The sequence below is a fragment of the Vombatus ursinus genome, unplaced genomic scaffold (assembly GCF_900497805.2).
Source record: "Vombatus ursinus unplaced genomic scaffold, bare-nosed wombat genome assembly UNPS02014941.1, whole genome shotgun sequence".
NCBI classification, from domain to species: domain Eukaryota; kingdom Metazoa; phylum Chordata; class Mammalia; order Diprotodontia; family Vombatidae; genus Vombatus; species Vombatus ursinus.
Window position 1 is genome coordinate 8878608 of NW_020954719.1, and position 20684 is coordinate 8899291.

The window sequence follows — 20684 nt, forward strand, 5'->3', positions numbered from 1 at the left end:
ACGAAATATTTCTGCTGCCAAGACTTCACAAGCTGGAGAAATAAAGATTTCAAAGGGGCAAGTTTATCTTATAACACTGAAGTCACAGAATCATACAACTGCAGTTCTACAAAAAAGACCTTATTATATACTCCACGTGTAAGAAAACATGCATCATGTATGAATTAGAGGTCTAAAAAAGTTCTTAGAGTTTAACTAGTACAGCTGCTGTATTTCCCTAAACCCAAACCCTCTAAATATAGACGGTTGCCTCTCCTGTTCTCCAGGGACAAAAATTCACATCCCACTTTGGCTGCCTCCTCCAGCATGTAAATCATTCTTAACAGTCAAGGCCTTTACATCTGTTCTCATTACAACACAAATCTCCGCTGCCTTCCTGCCTTCTGTTCAGTCCTGTGGGGCCAAGAGGAACCGCTAAGCTTTCTGCTCTGAGTGCTACTCAGTCTATTTTGGCTTCTTCTTTTTCAGTTTAAATAAATTATTTTGACCTCTCACAGTTCTTTTCTTCAATCTTAACACTCTGTAGCTCCTTTAGGGATGGTTTTCTAGTTTCTGATAGGCAAGTTCTTGAATTTGCCACAAGAAAAGCCTTTTTGCCCTATTTAAATTTTCTGTGACCTAAGCCTGGAGTTGGGCTATCATTCCAATGTACCAATGTAATTAATAAATAATGAGGATCATATGAATGGTCAACTCTTAAAACATCTCCCATTCTGGTGTCCGGCTGCTAAATTTTAAAAAAGAAAAAGAGGCTCTCAGTAGTCAGAAGAGATGGGTCATAAAGTCCATGCACTTTATTCAGAAGGTGCTTTGGGATCCTCACTCAGACAGAACATATCTATTTTTATTATAAAACCTAGTTCTAATAAATTTCCTAATTTGGCTTCCAAGCTTAATGCAGTTGAGGGGCAGGTAGATGGCACAGTGGATAGAGTACTGGCCTTGTAGTCAGAAGGACCTGAGTTCAAATCCAGTCTCAGATCAGACACTTGATACTTACTAGCTGTGTGACCCTGGGCAAGTCACTTAACCTCAATTGCCTCATATAGAAAACAAAACAAAATAAGCCTAATTCAGTTGAGAAACAGCAGAAAGTGTGGTTGCTATAAGCAAGAACACTGACAATGAAGAAAAGATGGGTGAATACATTGGTATGTTTTTTTTTTAAATCTGTTCTTGCCTTTTATTTGTTTTCCTAAAGGAAATAAGAACCACAGAGAAAAGAAAATGAAGTTTCTAGCCCAATTACATTACTGTGCTTTTTGTGTTGTTCTCCCTCTGATTTTTCATAGCCATACCTTGGTATTTCAAAGGTTGTGATGTTACTGGGGTGGGCACTCCCTCCACTGAGATGCATTACAATCCCTTTACAACTTGGCTCTCTATTTTTGAGAGTTGCTGTGGTCAAAAAACTCATGATCCCGTGACCAATGTGATGACAAGTCTCTCCAAATTTAGAATGAGCCTCAGATAACACACATAGTCCATTCTCAGGCTCAAAGCCTTTCCTGCTTGATGGGACCTGCTAAATCTTGGGTTCTGCCATCAGAGCCTTCTAGGAAGGCAACCTCCATGGGTTGGTGGCTATTATCCAGTATGTCAGAAACAAGCACCTCTTCTTTGCTGTTGCCTTCATCTTCCATCCTGTCAGATGGTAGTGTTGTTGAGGTTTAGGGGTGCTGGGACCCCAAAATCACAACACTCGGGTCCTGCCCAAATGAATTCGACCCAAGCCTTCTTTCAGCCAAAGACAAGGTTTATTAAAGAATCTGCCATATTGGCCAGACTCAGAAGGAATCTAAGCATTTCTATCACTAATGCAAGTGGACCAGATCTTAAGAATCTAAACCCTTGACTAGACTCTTAAAGAATCTCAATCCAACATATTCTTTTAAAAGGAAGCATATACTACTTCCTTTTTTAAAAGATCTGTCTCCAAAATAAAAATAATAACAATAATAATAATAACAATAATAATAATATGTTATCTGGGAAAACTCATCTTTCTGGAATTACATATTATACCAGGTTTTGAATAGTGAAGGTTCTTGTTTTTCTATCATCTGGAAAGCAAAAACAGCATCTGGAAATGCACATTAGCTTAGCAAGCAGCAAATTTAAAAACCTATGGCTAAAAAAAAAATCTATGGCAAAAAGAAAATACTATAGGGGCAGCTAGGTGGCACAGTGGATACAGCACTGGCCCTGGAGTCAGGAGGACTTGAGTTCAAATCCGGCCTCAGACACATAACACTCACTAGCTCTGTGACTCTGGGCAAGTCACTTAACTCCAATGAAAGAAAGAAAAGAAAAGAAAGAAAGAAAAAAAGAAACAAAGAAAGACAGCAAGACAGAAAGAAAGAAAGAAAGAAAGAAAGAAAGAAAGAAAGAAAGAAAGAAAGAAAGAAAGAAAGAAAGAAAGGAAAAGAAAATACTATGACCAGGGTAGGAGAGAGTACAAAGACACGGGCCTCTTCTCTTCAGCCTCAAGGCAGTATATCTATTGCCCTCCTATATTCAAAGGGAGAGGAAAGAGAAGACAAAGTAGACTATAATTTGTAATTTATAAAAGTCATTAATCCCTCCGACTACATCTTCTACAGATTGTTTACTGGACATAATTTCCTTTGGGCTCTAAATCTCCATGAAATTTTGTTACCAGGAAATATTGCATAGTTTTATTCAGTGGGACAGTCCCAGCTACCAACACAAGATTCACTCCCTTGCACCAGGGAATACACATAGGATATTTAAACAGCCAGAAATTGGCACATGGCTGCATTTCCAGCAAAAACATTTATGCATTTTTCTTTTTAAATATTTTTTATTTATTTAATTTAAATATTATTTATTTGTAACATTCATTTAAAGAAACTTAGAGTTCCAAATTTTTCCCTCCCCTACCCACTGAGAAGGGAAGCAATGTGAAATTATACAAAACATATTTCCATATTAGTCACACTGCAAAAGAAAAGGGGGAAAAGAAAAATGAAGGAAGTGAAAAAAGTATGCCTCAATCTGTACTCAGAGTTCTTCAGTTCACTCTCTGGAGGTGGATAGTATTTTTCATCATGACTTCTTGGGAACTGTCTTGGATCATTCTATTGAGCAGAGTAGCTAAGACTTTCTACAGTTCATCAACACTACAATATTTCTGTTTGCTATATACAATGTTCTCCTAGTCTTCCCTTTGCATCAGTTAATACAAGTTGTCCCAGGTTTTTCTAAAACCAGCGGCGGCCTTTGTCATTTTTTATAACACAATAGGATTCCATCACAATCATATCCACAACCTGTTCAGCCATTCCCCAATTGATGGGTATTGCCTCAGTCTCCAATTATCTGCTGCTATATTATTTACAATTATCAGCTGCTATAAATATTTTTATACATATAGCTTCTTTCCCTTTTTCTTTGATCTCTTTGGGATACAGATATAGTAGTGGTGTTGCTGGGTCAAAGTGTATGCACAGTTTTATACCCCTTGGGGCATAGTTCCAAATTGTTCTCCAGAAGGGTTGGACCAGCTCACAACTCCACCAACAGTTCATTAGTGTATCTATTTTTCTACAACTCCTTCAGCATCCGTTGTTTTCCTTTCCTATCATGTTAGCCAGTATGAAAGGTGTAAGGTGGTACCTTGGGGTTCTTTTAATTTGCATTTCTCTAATTAATAGTGAATTAGAATTTTTTTTATGTGACTATAGATAGCTTTGATTTCTTCTTAAGAAAACTGTCTATTCATATGCTTTGAGTCGTTTTTCGGTCATGCCAGACTCTTCACAAGCTCATTTAGAGTTTTCTCGGCAAGGCCTGGAGTGGTCTGCCACTTCCTTCTCCAGCTTATTTCACAGATGAGAAACTGAGGCAAACAAGATTAAATGACTTGCCCAGGGTCACACAGCTAGTAAGCTTCTGAGAGCAGATCTGAACTCAGGAGGAGTAGTCTTCCTGACTGTAGGTGAGGCACTCTATTCACTGTGTCACCCAACTGCCCTTTATATGCTTTGACCATTTAGCACCTGGGAAATAGCTCTTATTTTTAATAAATGACTTAGTTCGCTCTATATGGGGCAACTTAGATGGAACAATGGATAGAGTGCCAGGCCTAGAGTCAGGAAGACTCATCTTACACTTGCTAGTTGTGTGACTCTGGGCAAGTCACTTAATCCTGTTTGTTTCAGTTTTCTCATCTATAAAATAAGCTGGAAAAGAAACTGATAAACTATTCCAGTATCTTTGCCAAGAAAACCCCAAAGGGGGTCATGAAAAGTCGAATACAACTGAAACGACTGAACAACAACATCCTTATATATTATTAAGGCCTTTATCAGAAAAACTTGCTGTAAAATCCCCCCTTTCCTATTTTCCTTCAAAAATAGTGGCTGCATTAGTTTTGCTTGTGCAAAATCTTTTAAAGTAAAATACTACATACTCTCCTAATTTGCTTATAATATCATCCTTTATACTGAAATCATGTACCCATTTTGACTTTATCTTGGTAGACAGTATGAGATGTTGGTCTATATCTAGTTTCTACCAAACTGCTTTCTAGTTTTCCCATCAATTTTTGTCAAATAGTGAGTTTTTGCCCCCAAAAGCTTCGCTCTTTGGGCCATCACTTGTGCATTTTTAATCCCTACCCCCAAAAGAAAATATTACCCTGTAATCAGTAGCCCTAAAACAGCCATTTAAGGTTAGGTTTAATGTAATTATTTTATCCCTTGTGTCCAAAAGTTAAAAGGTGGTTTGTTGTTCACTCCAGATAAAAAGGAAGTGAGGAAAGAGGGATCATTAAACTTTATTTCCAAAATTGCAAAAGGTTTATTTGTTTTTGTTGTTGGAATTTTTTTTTTTAAACAAAAAATTAAGGAGCTTCTAGGTTAAGATTTGGGAAGGTCAGACAGTCAACTTTAACAAAGCTCTATGTAAATGTAAATGTAACTAATAAAGCTCTATGTAAAAAGCTGTTAAACGGTCTAAACGGAAGATATTTGTTGTGTTAAACTTAAGTCAAAAGATTAGTCTATGGGTGCCCAATGGCAATAAATCAAGGGGCCATAATCTGAAGTTATATTATTATGGAAATTCCATTTCCTCCAATTTTTACAGCATATACATTTTTTTGCATATACTAGATATGCTTAATAAATGTTCCTGGAAAATGAATTTTTAAAACTCAGTGTTTAATAAACCCAAGAACATAAATTACTTGGGAAAAGAGTCCTTACTGACAAAAATTTCTAGGAATATTGGAAAGGAATTTGGCAAAAAATAGGTTTAAATCAGTTTTCTTACACCATTTTTTTACCATAAGTTCCAAAAAGGCACTCAACTAAAATATAAAAGGTCACCTAACTTTAAAAAAAAAAAAAAAAAAAAGGAGGAAAATGAATAGAGGTATAAGATAGGTACAAGGAGTAGCAGGAATACAGAGAGCTCCTCTCCCCATCCTGACCCACCAGCAAATCTCAGACCTAGAAAATATACCAGACCAAATCCTAATAAGGAAATCGAAGAAAAAAGTTTTGGGTTAGCACTGGGAGATAGGTTTGTGGGGCCAGAAGCCCAATACGGGGTACATTCTAGTGCCCAGGTATTGAAAGAGAAATCTAGACTGTGCACAGATGGTGGGAATGATGGGGTGCTTGGGTGCTTGTACTTGTACTTGGACCCCAATTTCTCCCTAGTCTCAGAAACACTATCCCTGACAATCACTCCCCAGCCCAAGGACACTGTGCCTAGCAATTACTCAGGCGTGGGCCCCAGCAAGACCCTTATCTCTCTCCCTGGTGCAGCTACACAAAGCTGGGGGAGAGAATGCTGGGCTGCTCAGGTCCCAGCCCTCAGATCACGTCTCTGGAAGCCTCCCAATTCCTTAGTAAGTTCCTGTCTTGTGAGAAAGCCTTCCCTTGTTGCAGAGCATTCTCTCATCAAGACAGAGGGAGAGGGGTGCCTTGCCCAGCCCAAGGAGTTTTGTCCTTGGTCAGCCCAAGGACTCTTCCTCCTGCTAGATTCCCAAGATCCATACCTCTGTCATCTCCCTCCCTGTCCAGTATACTCCCTGTACTTTCTCATCCATAGCTTCCAAAGACACTTGAACCTTTAGATTAACTCATCAGTGTCCCTTGCATTCCTTTCCCATGCTCTTTTCCATATAAACCGTAGCTCCATCCTCAGTCTCTAGCAGGTTCCTTAAGAATCCTTGCCCGCTGAAAAGCATAACAATAAATCTTTGCCACCATTCCAGACAACTCGTCCTGTACTCTGGTCTTTGAGGGGTCTCAACCTCTCAGACCGCAACAGGACCTGCATCTGGAGGTGGAATTCTGGAGTAAGAAGTATTCACAGACCCTAGGGTTTCTACGGAGTGAGGACACAGATTCAGAAGCAAACAGCAGCAGTGTGGCTCTGACCCAGGGATGGAAGGGGGTCTCAGCTCCATCCTTAATCCAGTCTGAAGCCTGCAGAGGAATCCCAGACCAAAGTGAAACCTGTGGTTCTGTTACTCTGAACAAACAGAGTTTTATAGCTAGCTGGGTCCAACAGCAGTCTACTGAAACTCCAAAGAAGGCAAGCCCACAGGCTCATTCTTCGGACCCAAACCCAAGTCAGCAATTTGCAGAGCTCAGACCAGGTTGGGCAGCCATCAGACTTGCCCTGGATCAGATCCCTTTGGGAACACTGAAGGCTTACAGATTCCCAACTTGAGATATCCCTGAGATTCTGAAATAACACAACTCTCAAAATTCCAAGAAAGCAACAGCAGGTAGCTGAGCCATTTCCTCTAAAAGTATGTAGAGCCTGGACCTAACAAAGTCTAAAGTCAGGAAGTAGGCTAGAAAAATGACCAAAAAAAAAAAAAAAAATCTCATCATAAAGGCATAAAGGTGATGTAGTAGACAGTGTGCTGGGCCTGGAGTCAGGAAGACCTGAGTCCAAATATGATCTCAGATACTTACTAGCTGTGTGACCCCTGGGCAAGTTACTTAAAACCTTTCTATGGCTCAGTTTTTTCCTGGGGGGGGGGATAACAGATTTTTAATGAACTATACATTCATAATGAAAAGACCCGATTTATGTAGAAACTCTGAAGTAAATAGGCAAAATGGGAATAATAATAGCACCTACCTCAGAGTAGTTATGAGGTTCAACTGAAAAAACATTTGCAAACCACTTATTAGCACATTGCCTGGCATGTAGAAAGTGCTTAATAAATGTTTATTCCCCTTCCATTGCCTTCTCCCCCCCCCAAAAAAATAATTTTTTAACACTTTTAAAATGACTTAAAATGTTTTTATAAATGAAAAATGAGAGCACTAAGGGGAAAAAAACTGAAAAGGAGAGCTAGGGAAGAAAGAATTGGAAAGGGGATTAAGAGCTTCGAACAATAGGTTAAAAAATCTGAAAATCAGAATGAACCAAATAGAAGATAATGACTCCTTAAGACGAGAAATAACTTTTTTAAAAAATCAAAAGAATGGGCAAAAAAATAAAATTTAAGTTACCTCAGCAAAAATAAATGACCCGGAAAACAGATCAAGGAGAAAAAATTTAAGTATCACCTGAAAGTTACCTCCAAAAAAAGCTTCGACATCATATTTAAACAAATTATAAAAGAAAATTGTCCAGATCTCTTAGCATCAGAGAGCAAAGTAGAGAAAGAATCTGCTAGCCACTGGAACGTCACAGCCAAAATTCAGAACTTCTGGGTCAAAGAAAAAATACTGCAAGTAGCCAGTAAGAAAGAATTCAAGTAACAAGGAGTCACAGTCAGGACAGATGACTTAGTAGCCACCAGTATTAAAGAAGTGGAGAGCTTAGAATATGATACTGTATTCCAGAAGGCAAAGGAGATAGATTTACAGCCAAGAAAAACTTAACCCAGTAAAAATGAATAATCCTATGAGGTAGAGGGGGAGAAAACAGATTTTTAATGAACTACAAATTCATAATGAAAAGACCCTATTTATGTAGAAACTCTGAAGTACAAACAAGTCAAGAGAAATATAGGTAAAGATGAATAAACAATCACAGGAACTAAACAAGGATAAACACATTCAAATATGGGGAAATAATACATGTGTCCCCTCTGAACTGTATTATGATTGATGGTCAAAGAGAAAAGTCTAATTAGAAGAACTAGGAGTGCTTCTGTTATATCATAATGATCTTAAAAGAATGGAAAGGAAGAAGAATTAGAGAAAATGATCTCACATAATCAAGGTAAGCTAGCCGACATCCATACAAACAAGGAGGAAGGGGTGGGGAGAGGCTGACTTGAACTGCACAGATTCAACTGATCAAAAGAGGGAAGAATACTTGTGCACATGCAGTTGGCTAGAAAAATACATTTTATTTAGCAGAAAAATAGGAGAAGGGAGAATGTGGGGGGGGAATAAATGAAGAATGGAAATCTTAAGGAAAACAGACTCTAACGATGTACAAAAATATCTGTTCCCCTTTTTTGTAGCGTTAAAGAATTGGAAACTGACAGGATGCCAGTCAATTGAGAAATTGTTGAATAAGTTAAGGTATGTAAATGTGATAGAATACTAATGTGCTATAAGAAATGATGGTTTCAGCTAAGATTCTTAAAATCTAGCCACTGCTCATATTCCTTAAGAGTCTGGCTAATATGGAGGATGTTTAATAAACCTTGTCTCTGGCTGAAAAAAAAAAATGATGGTTTCAGAGAAAACTGGGAAAACCTCTACAAACTGACATAAAGTGATCAGAACCAGGATAACAATTTACACAAAGATAACAGTACTATAGAATCACAGGACTGTGAAAGACTTGGGAATTCTGACCAGCATAACAATGAATCATGATATCTGAAGACTAATGATGGAATCTACTACCAATCTCCTGACAGAAAGGTAAAAGACTCAGTGGAAAATGAGACACACACAAACACAGACACAGACACACAAAGGCACAGAGACATTTTTAACATGACCAATGTGGACATTTATTTTGCTTGACTATACACAGTTGTAATGGGAGTTTTGTTTTTCTCTTTCTCAATGAGGATTAAGAAAGGGTAGGAGGGAAAGGAGTTTTTTGCTAATTGAAAAAAAATTAAAATTTCATTTTAAAAAATGGAAGTATCTTTTACAACTATAGCTAGAATTCTTAACAAGGGACAGATAACAGAAAATAAAAGATAATTTCACTTACATGAAATTGCAAAATGTTTGCATGAACAATATCAATGCAGCTAGAAAAAGGTAAGCTGTGGACAGGAGAGAAAAAATCGTTGTATCAAATATCTGATAAGGGGGGGCAGCTAGGTGGTACAATGGATAGAGCTCTAACCTTGGAGTCCAGAGGATCCGGTTCAAATTGGGCCTCAGATACCTGACACACTTACTAGCTCTATGACCCTGGGCAAGTCACTTAACCCTGACTGCCTTACCAAAAAGCAAACAAACAAACAAACAAAAACAAATATCTGATAGGGTCAATCACATAAGCTAAATGGAGAATTAACAAGAGCCATTTCCCCATAGATAAGTAAGTAGTCAAAGGATATAAACAAACAGTTCTTTAAAAAAAAAAAAAGCTAACTGATCACAAAAAAGATTGCTTTAGATCACTAATAATAAGAGAAATTAAAATTAAAACATTCTAGAGTGGTGACTTCACATGCAAAGAGACATATGACAAAAGCTGGAAATACAAGATGGTCTGCTACAAGATTAGCACACTAATACACTGCCCGTAGTCCTATGAATTGGTCCAACCATTTTGAAAAACAATTTGGAATTAAGGTTAAAAAAAAAATAACTAAAAGGTTTGACCCAGAGATCCTATAGCTAGAACTATTTCCCCTCCTTCCCCCACCCCCAAAAAAATAAAAAATAGAAAGGTCCCATATACACCAAAATATTCATAGCAGCACTTTTTTGTGTTTGCAAAGAATTGGAAATAAAATACCTGGTGACAGGAAAATAGCTACATAAAAGTTTATATTCATGTAAATGAATATGAAGAATAAAGGAAACGTGGGAAGACATTTTTGAACCTATCAGTTCTTCCCCACTAGACTTCAAACTCCTCGATAGCAGGGACTGTTTGTGCCTTTCTTTGAACCCCCAGCACTTAGTACAGTCCATGGAACTTAGGACAGTGCACAGAACATAGTATGTGCCTAATAAGTGCTTTTTAAACTTGACTTAATTAAGGATAAAGTAAGGAGAAGCAGGGAAAAAATTACACAAACCTGCCAGAAGATAAATAAAAAGAACAATACAACAATATGTAATGCATGTGTAATTATAATGACCAAGTCTGTCCCCAAAGAAAAACTGAGAAAGTGAATCTCTTGGGGCAGCTAGGTGGCACAGTGGATACAGCACCGGCCCTGAGGTCTGGAGAACCTGAGTTCAAATCCAGCCTCAGACCAAACACTTGACACTTACTAGCTGTGTGACCTTGGGCAAGTCACTTAACCCCAATTGCCTTAAAAAAAAAAAAAAGAATCTCTTTCTTCACTGCTGAGGTTAAGTCCTGGTATGGAATATGGTATACACCATCAGACCCAGCTACAATAACATAAATTTGGAGCTGGCAAGGCATTCTGAGGCCGTCTAGCACAAATCTCTCATTGTACAGAGGAGAAAACTGAGACGGAGGGAGATGGTGACTTACCCAACGTCATGCAGGTATTTTTCAATACTTGAAATACCTGGGCAGGATGTGAGCCCAGGCTTTCAGACTTCCAAGGTCAGCTCTGTCCACCACATCATAGAATCACATTTTCCTCCCTGAACTGTCTAATGACAAGTCCAATGAAAGGCCCTAGGTATGGTAGGGAAGGAGGGTCAGGGAGTGGAATATATTCAGAAATGAATGACGTAAAAACAAAAGGTATAGTTAAGAGAGAAGAGAAAGAAAAACAGAGAAAGACAGAAAGAGAGTGAGAGAGAGAAGACAGAGGAAGGAAGGGGAGGGGGAGGGAGAGAGAGAGAAATGTTCCTTGAATTGAATTGTTAAACTCAAATTTCAAGAACTTTTCATGGACTATCCACCCATTTGCTGGTCAAAAAACGGGCTTATGTGTCTGACTGTACAACATGATTACGGCTGTGAATGAAACCTGTCTCTCTTATCTGTAGTGCAGAAGAGATGCACACTGAGGCACACCCAGGACTCTCGGGGCTTCATTGCTCTTGTCACTTATTGATACAATTCATGCAGTCTGTGAAAATTCTGAGGAAAATTTACAATATATTAAGAAAAATTCCACTGTCCCTGTTCTGTGACATTCTTAATAAAACTTGCTCATAAAAAAATAGTACTTTGCACACCATAAACCACTAGAGAAATGTGTAATGACTATTTCCCAGAAAGGCAATTTTGCAATTGGTGTTTTTGTAATAAGTCTAAAATGTAAACAAAAATCTGTCATTTAAAATAAAACTGGACAAAAAATTGGAAACAAGTGGATGTCCATCAATGGAGGAATAACTAGAACAATTATGTGATAAGAAATAACAAATGTAATAAATACAGAGAAGCATGAGAAGATGTTCAAAATCTAATGTAAAATGAAGTAGGCAGAGCCATGAAAAAATTTACACAACAATGTAAAAGGACAACAAAAATGTAATCAGAAAGAACCACAACAGAAAAGTAGAATTACAGGGAACAGGCATGGCTACATAGAAAAGATGGACCTTCCCCTCCCCCATTCCTTTTAGACATGAGAAGCCCACAAGAGAGCACACTGCATATACTTTCAGACTTTTTCAATACCTTGATTAGTTTTACTGATTCCCCCACCCCACCTTTTTTTTCCTTTAAAAAGAATATTTACTATATAGGATGGTTCTCTGGAAAGGCAGAGGGGAATATAATACTGGGAGAAATTTTGCTGAGATATATTTAAAAAGCTGTTATTCTAAACATGCTCCCCCAACGGATATGATCAAACAGTTCTCAAAAGAACTGAAAAATATTAACCACCATATAAAAATTTGTCCAAACCACTAATAAGAGAAATACAAATTAAAACCAGTGGGGTTTGTCGTCACACCCAGCAAATGAGCAAAGATGATCTAAGACAGGAAGAGTCAACGATGAAGAGGCTGTACAAAGAAAGGCTCACATCCTTTTGGTGAAACTTTGAATTGGCCCACACTTTCTGGAAAGCAAATTGGAATTGTGCTAAGAATGTGACTAAAATGACCATACCTTTTGACCCACATCCCACATCTCATGAAGGTAAAAAGAAAAAGAAAGGTTCCATATACCTCAAATATTTTAAACAGCAAAGAACCAGAAACAAAATAGATGTCCCATCGACTGGAGAATAGCTAAACCAACTGCAGGGATGACTAGGAAGACTGCAAATAATCACAGGAAAATCTATATGAAATGATGCAGAATGAAGGAAAATATACAAAATGACAACAATGTAAATGGAAAACTTACGCTCTCAATCTTTTTAAATGGGCAAAATTGATTTCATAAGATAGTCAAGTTTTTATAAAGTATGTATTATAGCACATAAAAAATAGAACTCCATTGTATCATAAATGTTTCTGGTCTAAAATTAATATTCTAGTTACCATGAACATTAAATAATTAACAATAATTCTATTTGCTTTCTTAGAAAGAAGTCTAAATCAATATCTTTCTTTTCTCAAGATGAATTTCAGTTTTAAGCAAAGGCATTCAAAATCATCACAAATCACCACAGACCTTAAAGCTTTGTTCAAACTTAGGCTTACTCTTTTTAAATCTAGAGATTACAGCATCTAATTTTAAGATTTAATGACTTTGGCTGTGACAATTTGAATAAAAGTCACTTGGTTCTGGTCTTTCTGTTCATCTTTTTTTTGTTCTTTCCTTTCTTACTTATCTCTCCTGAAACCTTAAAAAAAAAAATGCAAGGCAGCTTGAGGAGGAGGGCTCCTTAGCCTTGGTGATCATTTGGAGCTTGGGGATAATACATAGGGGGTCACCTGATTATTAGGATAGGAACTTTGGGGGCCTTTTAGGAAGAGCCACCTAGCTGACAAGTCTGTTACCATTGTGTAACTTATCCAATGGGCCCATGAAAGCCCTAAGAAGCAAGGCACAGATCCATTCCAGGAACTGCCTGTAAAAGGATTTCATGATAGAAATCCATCTGACCTGAAGAACACACTGTGTTTTCGGCAATCCTCTTTTAAAATGTTATTATTCTCTGAGGAAGAAATAGATCCTTCATAAGCCTTTAGCAGCTATTGAAGGGTTTTTCCATAAAGGACTGAGTTCCTAGGCCAGGGGTGGAGAACCTGTGGCCTGGAGGCCACATGTGACCCTCTAGGTCCTCAAGTTTGTCCCTTTGACTGAATCCAAACTTGAAGCCTCACTTGAGGACCTAGAGGGCCACATGTGGCCTTGAGATGGCAGGTTCCCCACCCTTGGCCTAAACTCTAGGACCTTAAGGGCTCAATAACTCCTTCAGAGATACTTCAGTAATGATGGTAATTACTGGTTTCCAGTGCCCTGTATTGTTAAATAGGAATACTTAACTATTTTGTTTATTAGGAATAATTAATTACTTCCTTTGATTCTGTCACAGATCTATAAAATAGTCAGTGGAAATAATTAGACTAAGATTTTCCAAAGCTCAGTTGACCACTTGCAAAAACTGCTTTAAAAAGTCACATGAAATGTCCAGTTACAAAGTCTGTTAAATTCTGAAAGTGTTGTACTTTCCTCCTCTTCAAGAAGCCTTGACATAAAATAGCTAAATGAAATCAGCGGTTCCATACTCTCACCTTCCTGGTGGAGCAAGGGTAGATGGGACCCGTCTGGCTTATTTAAGATGAAAACAATCCAAAGCAGGAGCAGGACTTCTTAGTGGGCAATACTAGCACTTCCCAGATGCACAAACTCACAAACACACCCTGCTCACCAGGTACAATCCAGCTATTGTACAATGTCCTTACGGACGCCAGCGCCTCCCACAGCAGCTGGACCTAAGGTCAGCCCACTCTCTCCCACAGCTGGTCATTAGGATACAAGTACAGCCAGTTTCTTTAGGTTTGCTAACTGGAGTTCTACGGCGGGGTTGCATTAATCACTTGAGTTGGCAGATAAACACAACCTCCTTCCAACAGTTGGGCTAGTTTCTCACCTGAACCAGACGTCTATCCTCCTGAACCTTGACAAGGAAACTCTAACCCAGTGAAGAGTCTAAGAATAAAAAAAGTGAACTTAGGGGTGGGTGCCAACAGCAATGTGTCTGGAGAAGAGAGCCGATAACAAAGATTCTAACAGTATCTGGGACGGGGGCCAAGCCAGTGGAAGGGGAGTGGAGATCACTTGCCAACCGAAGACTCTTCAAATTAAAAGGCTCACACCTGATAAAAACTCCATACGTGTTCTTTGTTGGGTATTCGAGCGCCCGACCACATCCCAACTTTCCTGATACCTCCCTTTTCCAGTGCATAGTCACATTCTTGTTGGCTAAAGCCCAGAGCTTTGTTCATCCCTGCTATCACAGCATGCATTTCCTCTTGTATTTCCAATCCAACCAGAACCATTTTCCTCCTTTAGAACAGCCTGGTTTGCTGAACTATTGTTGCAAAAAGGCTATAAATCCAAATTTCAAGACCTTCACCTAGGGTTGCTTGATTCAATAGCGTCCCAAGTATCAAGGGAACCAGAAATTCCTTAGATTAGCAGTACGTGCCAGACCAGATGTTATAAACATCTGGAATCCACAGACCTAAAAGGGGTCAGTGGATAGATTTCAGGGGGTCCATGAACTTGGATGGAGGGAAAATTACATCTTTACTTTAATATAATCGTCTCCTTTGTATTCCTATGTATCTTATTTTACACATATTTTTAAAGAAGCATTCAAAGAAGGAGTCCAGGATACAAAAAAAGGCCAAAAAAAGACCCCTGGCTTCAAAAATAAGCTGACCCTCTCATCATCAGCTGACTCACCAAAAATGAGTGTGTCATAATCAAATATGAAGAACAAAAGTAAAAATAGCTAACATTTATATAGTGCTTACCATGTGCCAGGCACTGTTCTAAGCACTTTACAATATTATATCTCATTAACTCAACAGCTCTGCAAAGCAGGTGCTATTATTATTATTTCCATTTTACAGATGAAGAAACTGAGGCGAACAAAGGTTAAGTGACTTGCTCAAGGTCACACTGCTAGTATCTGAGACTGAATTCGAATTCAGGCCTTCCTGACTTCAGGTCTTGCACTCTATCCAATGTACCATTCAAATTTTGTGTTCAAACACTGTCAGATTTAGCTCTCTTTCAGACAAACAGGGTAAATAAAAATGTTCTCTTCCCCGGCACAAAACCGACCTTGACAATGTTGCTTACATATTTTTCTCTTTATTATTTGAATAAATGGGGAAAATAAAGTGTCCCTCAATCAAGGATAGCTTCTCTTAGTCATGGTTCTCTGCCTCCCTCAGATGCTGAGCCTCTTTTCTGCAGCACAAAGAATTCATCAGACATAACATTATCTTCTCTCCCAGTACCCAGGCAGCTAAGTTGGACAGCAGATAGAATAATGGACCCAGAATCAGAAAGTTCAAATCCTGCATGAGACACTTCCTCTTTATCCCTTCCATTCCCCGTTCCTCCTCTCATGTCCCCTCTTTTTTTTTTCCATGTGTGTACACACACACACATATACATTTATTTATGAAGAAAATTAATTACAAACGGCAGGAACATCTGGGTAGCATGTATATGTTACATTTTTGGATACAGTCAATGCAGAATTTATTTTGTTTGACTATGCATATTTGTTACAAGGGTTTTATAATTACATTTTTATCATTCCCAGAAAAAAAGGCCAGAAATCATTTCTATGTTCTGATGTGAGTTCCTACTATTTTCTACTTCCACTCCAAATTAATTAAACTAAAAGGTTTAATTAGGTGTGTAGCACCTTTACATTATAATATCTCAATTTACAGTTGGACAAACGGAAGCTTATTTGAGGTCTGACTTAAACTGTGAGGGAGAGAGGTCTTATTTCTTAGCTTCTGCCTATGCCTGTCTACTGACCACTTTTCCAAATGCCTTTATCAAACCACAAAGGTCTTGGCGGGGGGGAAGAGAAGAGAGTGCCAAAAGGCAGCTTTAAAATAACTTCCACTTCACCTCAAATGAACTATACCCTTGAAAGCTCTTGTCCCTTTCCTTCACCCACGTATTTCAGGGAGAGACTGCTCTGCAATCTCGTCATACCATCAGCAGACTTTTAGTCATAAGAATTTAATTTGCCCTCCTTCTTCCAGAGTTAAGTAACTAAATTCCGGTTACGTAGATTTCAGCTGAAAACGGGCAGCACAGTGCTGAAGTAAGCACTTCGTTCTGGTCTGCAAATTCTAAGTTACTCATTTAGGGATTAGTTCCCTGTCAGTGTTAAGTATATAAATAGCAACTTCCTCGGAAGAAGGAAATATCAGGCAACAAAATAGTCTTTCATTATGGCCTCTCAAATAGTTTCAGGGGCCAGGAGAGGTTTTTCAGCATCACAGAAGGGATTACAGACGTAATAATGGGGCACGACAGGAGAAAGGGGTCTCTTTGGGAAGGGAGCACGTACCCCTAGGCTCTTAACTCTAAACCTCAAGCCAATAACCTCACTTCCCATGACAGGCAGCACTAGATCAGCAGTCTGAAGCCCTCCAGTCCCATCTCTATGGTCTACCAGCTTCGTGCCCCTGGGCTCATCTCCCACTTCACAGAGTTTCCTTACCTGGTGTGGTGGAACCCATAGACATGAAATCCGCAGAAACTTAGGTTCAACTCCTACTCCCGACGCTTCGAGCCTATTTCTTCATTTATAAAATGAGCAGAATGATTAATGCCTAAAAGACCTATCTCATTGAGCTGTTTGTAGGGATCAAGTGAGATTATATGCAAAAAGCAATTTGCAACCCTGAACACACTATATAAATGGCAGTTATTTCTACTACTATGATTATTAAAAAACATACATGATAATACCTGTTCCATGGGTTACTGTGAAAATCAAACAGATAACATGAACATCTTTTGAAAATTAAAAGATGACATGAGTCAATGAACTCTTTAATCTGGAAAGCAGCACATAAGGGCAAAGTAATAACATTATTTCCACTGTGTTAGTGCCATCCACTGACCTAGTACGACCTTCAATCCTCTTGGGGCCTACCTATCAGCACACACAATATCCAAAGGGCCGCAATGCAAATTTTCCCGAGACTCCCTCCTACAGAGTCTAAGAAATGTGGTCAGACTACTCCAGGAAATTCCCATCTCAACTCCCTGCAGTAGTTCCTGTAACAGAGGAGACAACAGCCTGCAATCCGGGCATTTCTCCTTCCTATATTCAAAATTACCTCAGTGTAGAAGAGAACCAAGTGCAGATGTTATCTGATAAAGAAACAAACAGCCTGAAAAATGCTTTAGGCTAATTACCCAAAGCTCATCAAGGAAGAAGATAGAAATCCAGGGTGAGAGTATAGGCCACCACAGTTCAAACCTACAGAAAACTTCAAATCAAGTTACATAAACACAGGGAACAAAGGAAATCAAACACTAGGAAAATCACATACCCAAGATCTACACTCAGAGATTTACTCGATTTAAAGAAAAGGCCAGAATTCCAAACCTATCTCATGAAAAGGAGGAAGCAGGTCTAAGTGAACGCAGGAAAGGTCAGTAACCTGATGCTCTCCAAAGCCAAACCCTTGGCCCAGCAATGTGACTAAGACCTTGGAAGAGACCTTGGAGGGTCTCTATTCCAACCCCACCCCCCCTCACCTTTAGCAGGAACTTCTTCCAGGAAGTCGGAGTCCCTGCCCTCACCCCCCTCCAGCCTCCACTTGAAGACCTTCAATGAAGAGGAAACAATCATTCCCTGGGGCAGTCCATGTCATTCTTGGACGGTTATTAGTTTTTCCTTTTATTGGGTGTAAATGTTCTTCTTTCAAACTTCCACCCATCCCCCCGGCTCTGCCCTTTTGGGCCAAAGAAAACTCCTCTTCCACCGAACCCTCTAATAGCCCTGCTACAGAGAAATAACTTTTCTCTTGTAGTATTCCTTAAAACAAACAAAAAAATCATTCAAAGGGGCTTTCTTGTCCTCGAACATCCCATTTTACAGACGGGGACACTGAGGCACGAGGCCTCAGTTTATTATAGTGCCAGTGATTATATACCCAATCCCCTCGGTTTTGTGCCTCGTGTGCTTCCCAGCTCATTAGACTCTAGGTGGCGCCGTGGAAGACAGAGTCCAAATCCGATCTCAGGACAGCTGCCTGCCTCAGTCTCCTCATCTGTAAAATGAAGATAATAACAGCCCCTGCCTCCCAGGCCTTTCTTTAGGAGGATAAAAAGATAATTATTTTGCAAATTGCTTTGCAGACCTCAAAGCGTTATATTAATGATGGCTATTATCACGGTTATTATTCGGTGGGAAGGGGGAGGTTTTGCCACCGCCCCGGCACACGCCCCCCTCCGCCGCGCGCGCCCCCGCGCACCTCCTGGAGGTGCGCGTGCCGGGCTCCCTGGTCAGCGCAGCCCGCCGGGACCAGGGGCTCCTGGGGCCGGGAGACTTTGCCCTGGGCCGAGATCCACTGCAGAGGCGCCGGGCTGCGGGTCACGAGGTGCGCGGAGGGAGGAGCGGCGATGACCCCTCCTTTACTTTCGTCCCCCCCGCCGCCTCGTAAAGCTCAGAAACTCAAGAAACTGCGCCCCCCCCAGCCCCGGCCCCCACAAGCAGCAAGCGACGCAAACGACGAGTGACGCCGGCCCTAGTTAGCCTAACCGTGACCTCGCGGTGGCCTAGGGGCCCGGAAGCTCACCTGCAGGGCCACGCTTTCCAAACAGGTTTTCCCAGGCCCGGTATCTCCATTACACCCGGCGCGCTCAAAGCCCAGACACCCCCCCCACCCCCCCTCGCCAGTCCAGCCGACCCTCAGTGCGATTGGTCGGCGATGCCGCGACCGCGCACTCTCATTGGTCGGAGCTGTGCCGCGTGGCGAAGCGAAAGAGGCAACGCGCGCCTCCTCCGGAGCAGCGCCCCGCAGCGTCCGGAGGAAAGAGGCACAAGTGAAGTGCAGTCCCCTTCCAAAAGCAGGCTTCGAAGCGCAGGACGTCCCGGCAGTCTCTGGATGAGCAATCGCTCTGGTGATATCGGGGACGAAGGACAAACAGCAAGCAATGCAGACTTCTGCAGGAGCTCTCCTTGGGCAGAGCTTTTCTTGAGAGTAAGGTGAGTCCTCACTCTACTGCAAATGCTGAACTTCGATCCACAGCAAGCACTTCGGTGTAGTTTGGGGACGGGGATATCTTCAAGATGCCACTTCTTGCTGCTCCATCCAAAGGAGAAAAAAAACAACAACTCCCGGCCTGCCCTAGTCCCCTGTGCTGCCACATCATAGTATCATCCTCCTCCACCCCAGAGAGGAATGCAAATCATCTATTGGTACCGCACCTGGCACCTGCACCCCAGCTCCCTCCGCTTGTTTTGTTCTCTAGTCTACTCCAGCGTCTCGCCCCTACACAATCACCCCTTTTCTTGTTACTTTCCAAGACTCAGTTCCACCCCATCGATAGCTGACCTCAGTTGTCTGGTTCTTTGTTGAGAGTGAAAAGCTGGGGAAGTGAACCCAGAAGCACTCGGGGAAGAGCAGGGACCAGCTGGTTTCTGGGTCATCTTTTGGGAAGGGAAAATAAATAATCTAATAAAATACTATTACAACATGATCTCTTTTAAAGTTTTTTTTTTTAAAGAATTATTTGTTGGGGATGGGATAACTTAAGGAAAAATAAAACTTGGAAGCATACCCATTCCAGGAAAACTGAATTGCTCCCTTGCCTGCACACTGCTCGGAGAAAGATCATTTAGTTAGGTACGAACCTCAAAAAGTGGAGGGGAAAGCAGCAAGGCAGAGGGGAAAAAAGGAGCAGACCAGAAGCGTACACACAGAGAAACAGAATCGAATTACCCCGCAATTAACCTCAAGACTACGTTAGCCTCCAAAATAATTCTCTTCTGGAGAGAAGAGGAAAAACATAAATCAGAAAATAGGTTTGGGTTTTTTCTGCAGTCATCTGAGATTCAGGAAGAGTTTGCCCCAATTTTCCTCTGGTTAGGAGGCATTTCTTCAGATGTATCTAAATGAAGTAGAAAAGACAACCCAAAGCCAACTGCAGATAACAGAGAAAAGATGGAGTATTTCTCCCCCTCCACTCCTGCCTGCTCAGTTTAAGAATATCTTTTGTCTTCTTTATCCCGGGGCCGCTTGGCTGTCTTATTGCTACTTACTTAGCTCACAGTTGGGAGCAGCCTCGCTCTTAGCCTGCTTCTTCCCCATGGTGCCAAACTGGTTTGCTCTCTCCTGAGTGTGTTCCTGCCCCTATATAAGACCTGAGCCGACTCCTTTGATAAGATAAAAGCACTTCAAATTCTAGCCCTAGGCAGAAAAGTGTAAGAAGTGAATTCATTCAAAAGCCGACCCACACCCTCCTTGGCTCCCAAGGACAATCAAATTTCATCTTTGACCTGTTATGGGTATCATATACCTGTCATCTCTAGATATTAATGGGTTATTAATTAGGTAGAGAAATCTTTATTCTTAAGTCATCTTTTGACCATTTGGTCAGAGTTGAAATGGGACGTGTACAGAAGTGCGTGATGGGGA

The 20684-nt window shown here is 40.4% G+C and overlaps 1 protein-coding gene across 8 annotated transcripts in view; it reads right to left on the reverse strand.

Annotated features, from left to right (window-relative positions):
- SLC11A2 (solute carrier family 11 member 2) overlaps positions 1–20365 on the reverse strand; it is a 49535-nt gene extending 29170 nt beyond the window's left edge. For 2 of the 8 annotated variants that reach the window (XM_027844293.1, XM_027844292.1), the window contains exon 1: positions 17800–17908. In XM_027844293.1, the coding sequence (XP_027700094.1) occupies positions 17800–17893 (94 nt within the window). In that variant the 5' untranslated portion in view covers positions 17894–17908. Of the gene's footprint in view, positions 1–10656; positions 10807–16750; positions 16830–17156; positions 17288–17799; positions 17909–18518; positions 18542–18842; positions 18927–20308 lie in introns of those variants that run through there. The other 6 variants (XM_027844298.1, XM_027844297.1, XM_027844296.1 and 3 more) reach the window with 6 other exon arrangements.
- Positions 20366–20684: the final 319 nt, after the last annotated feature.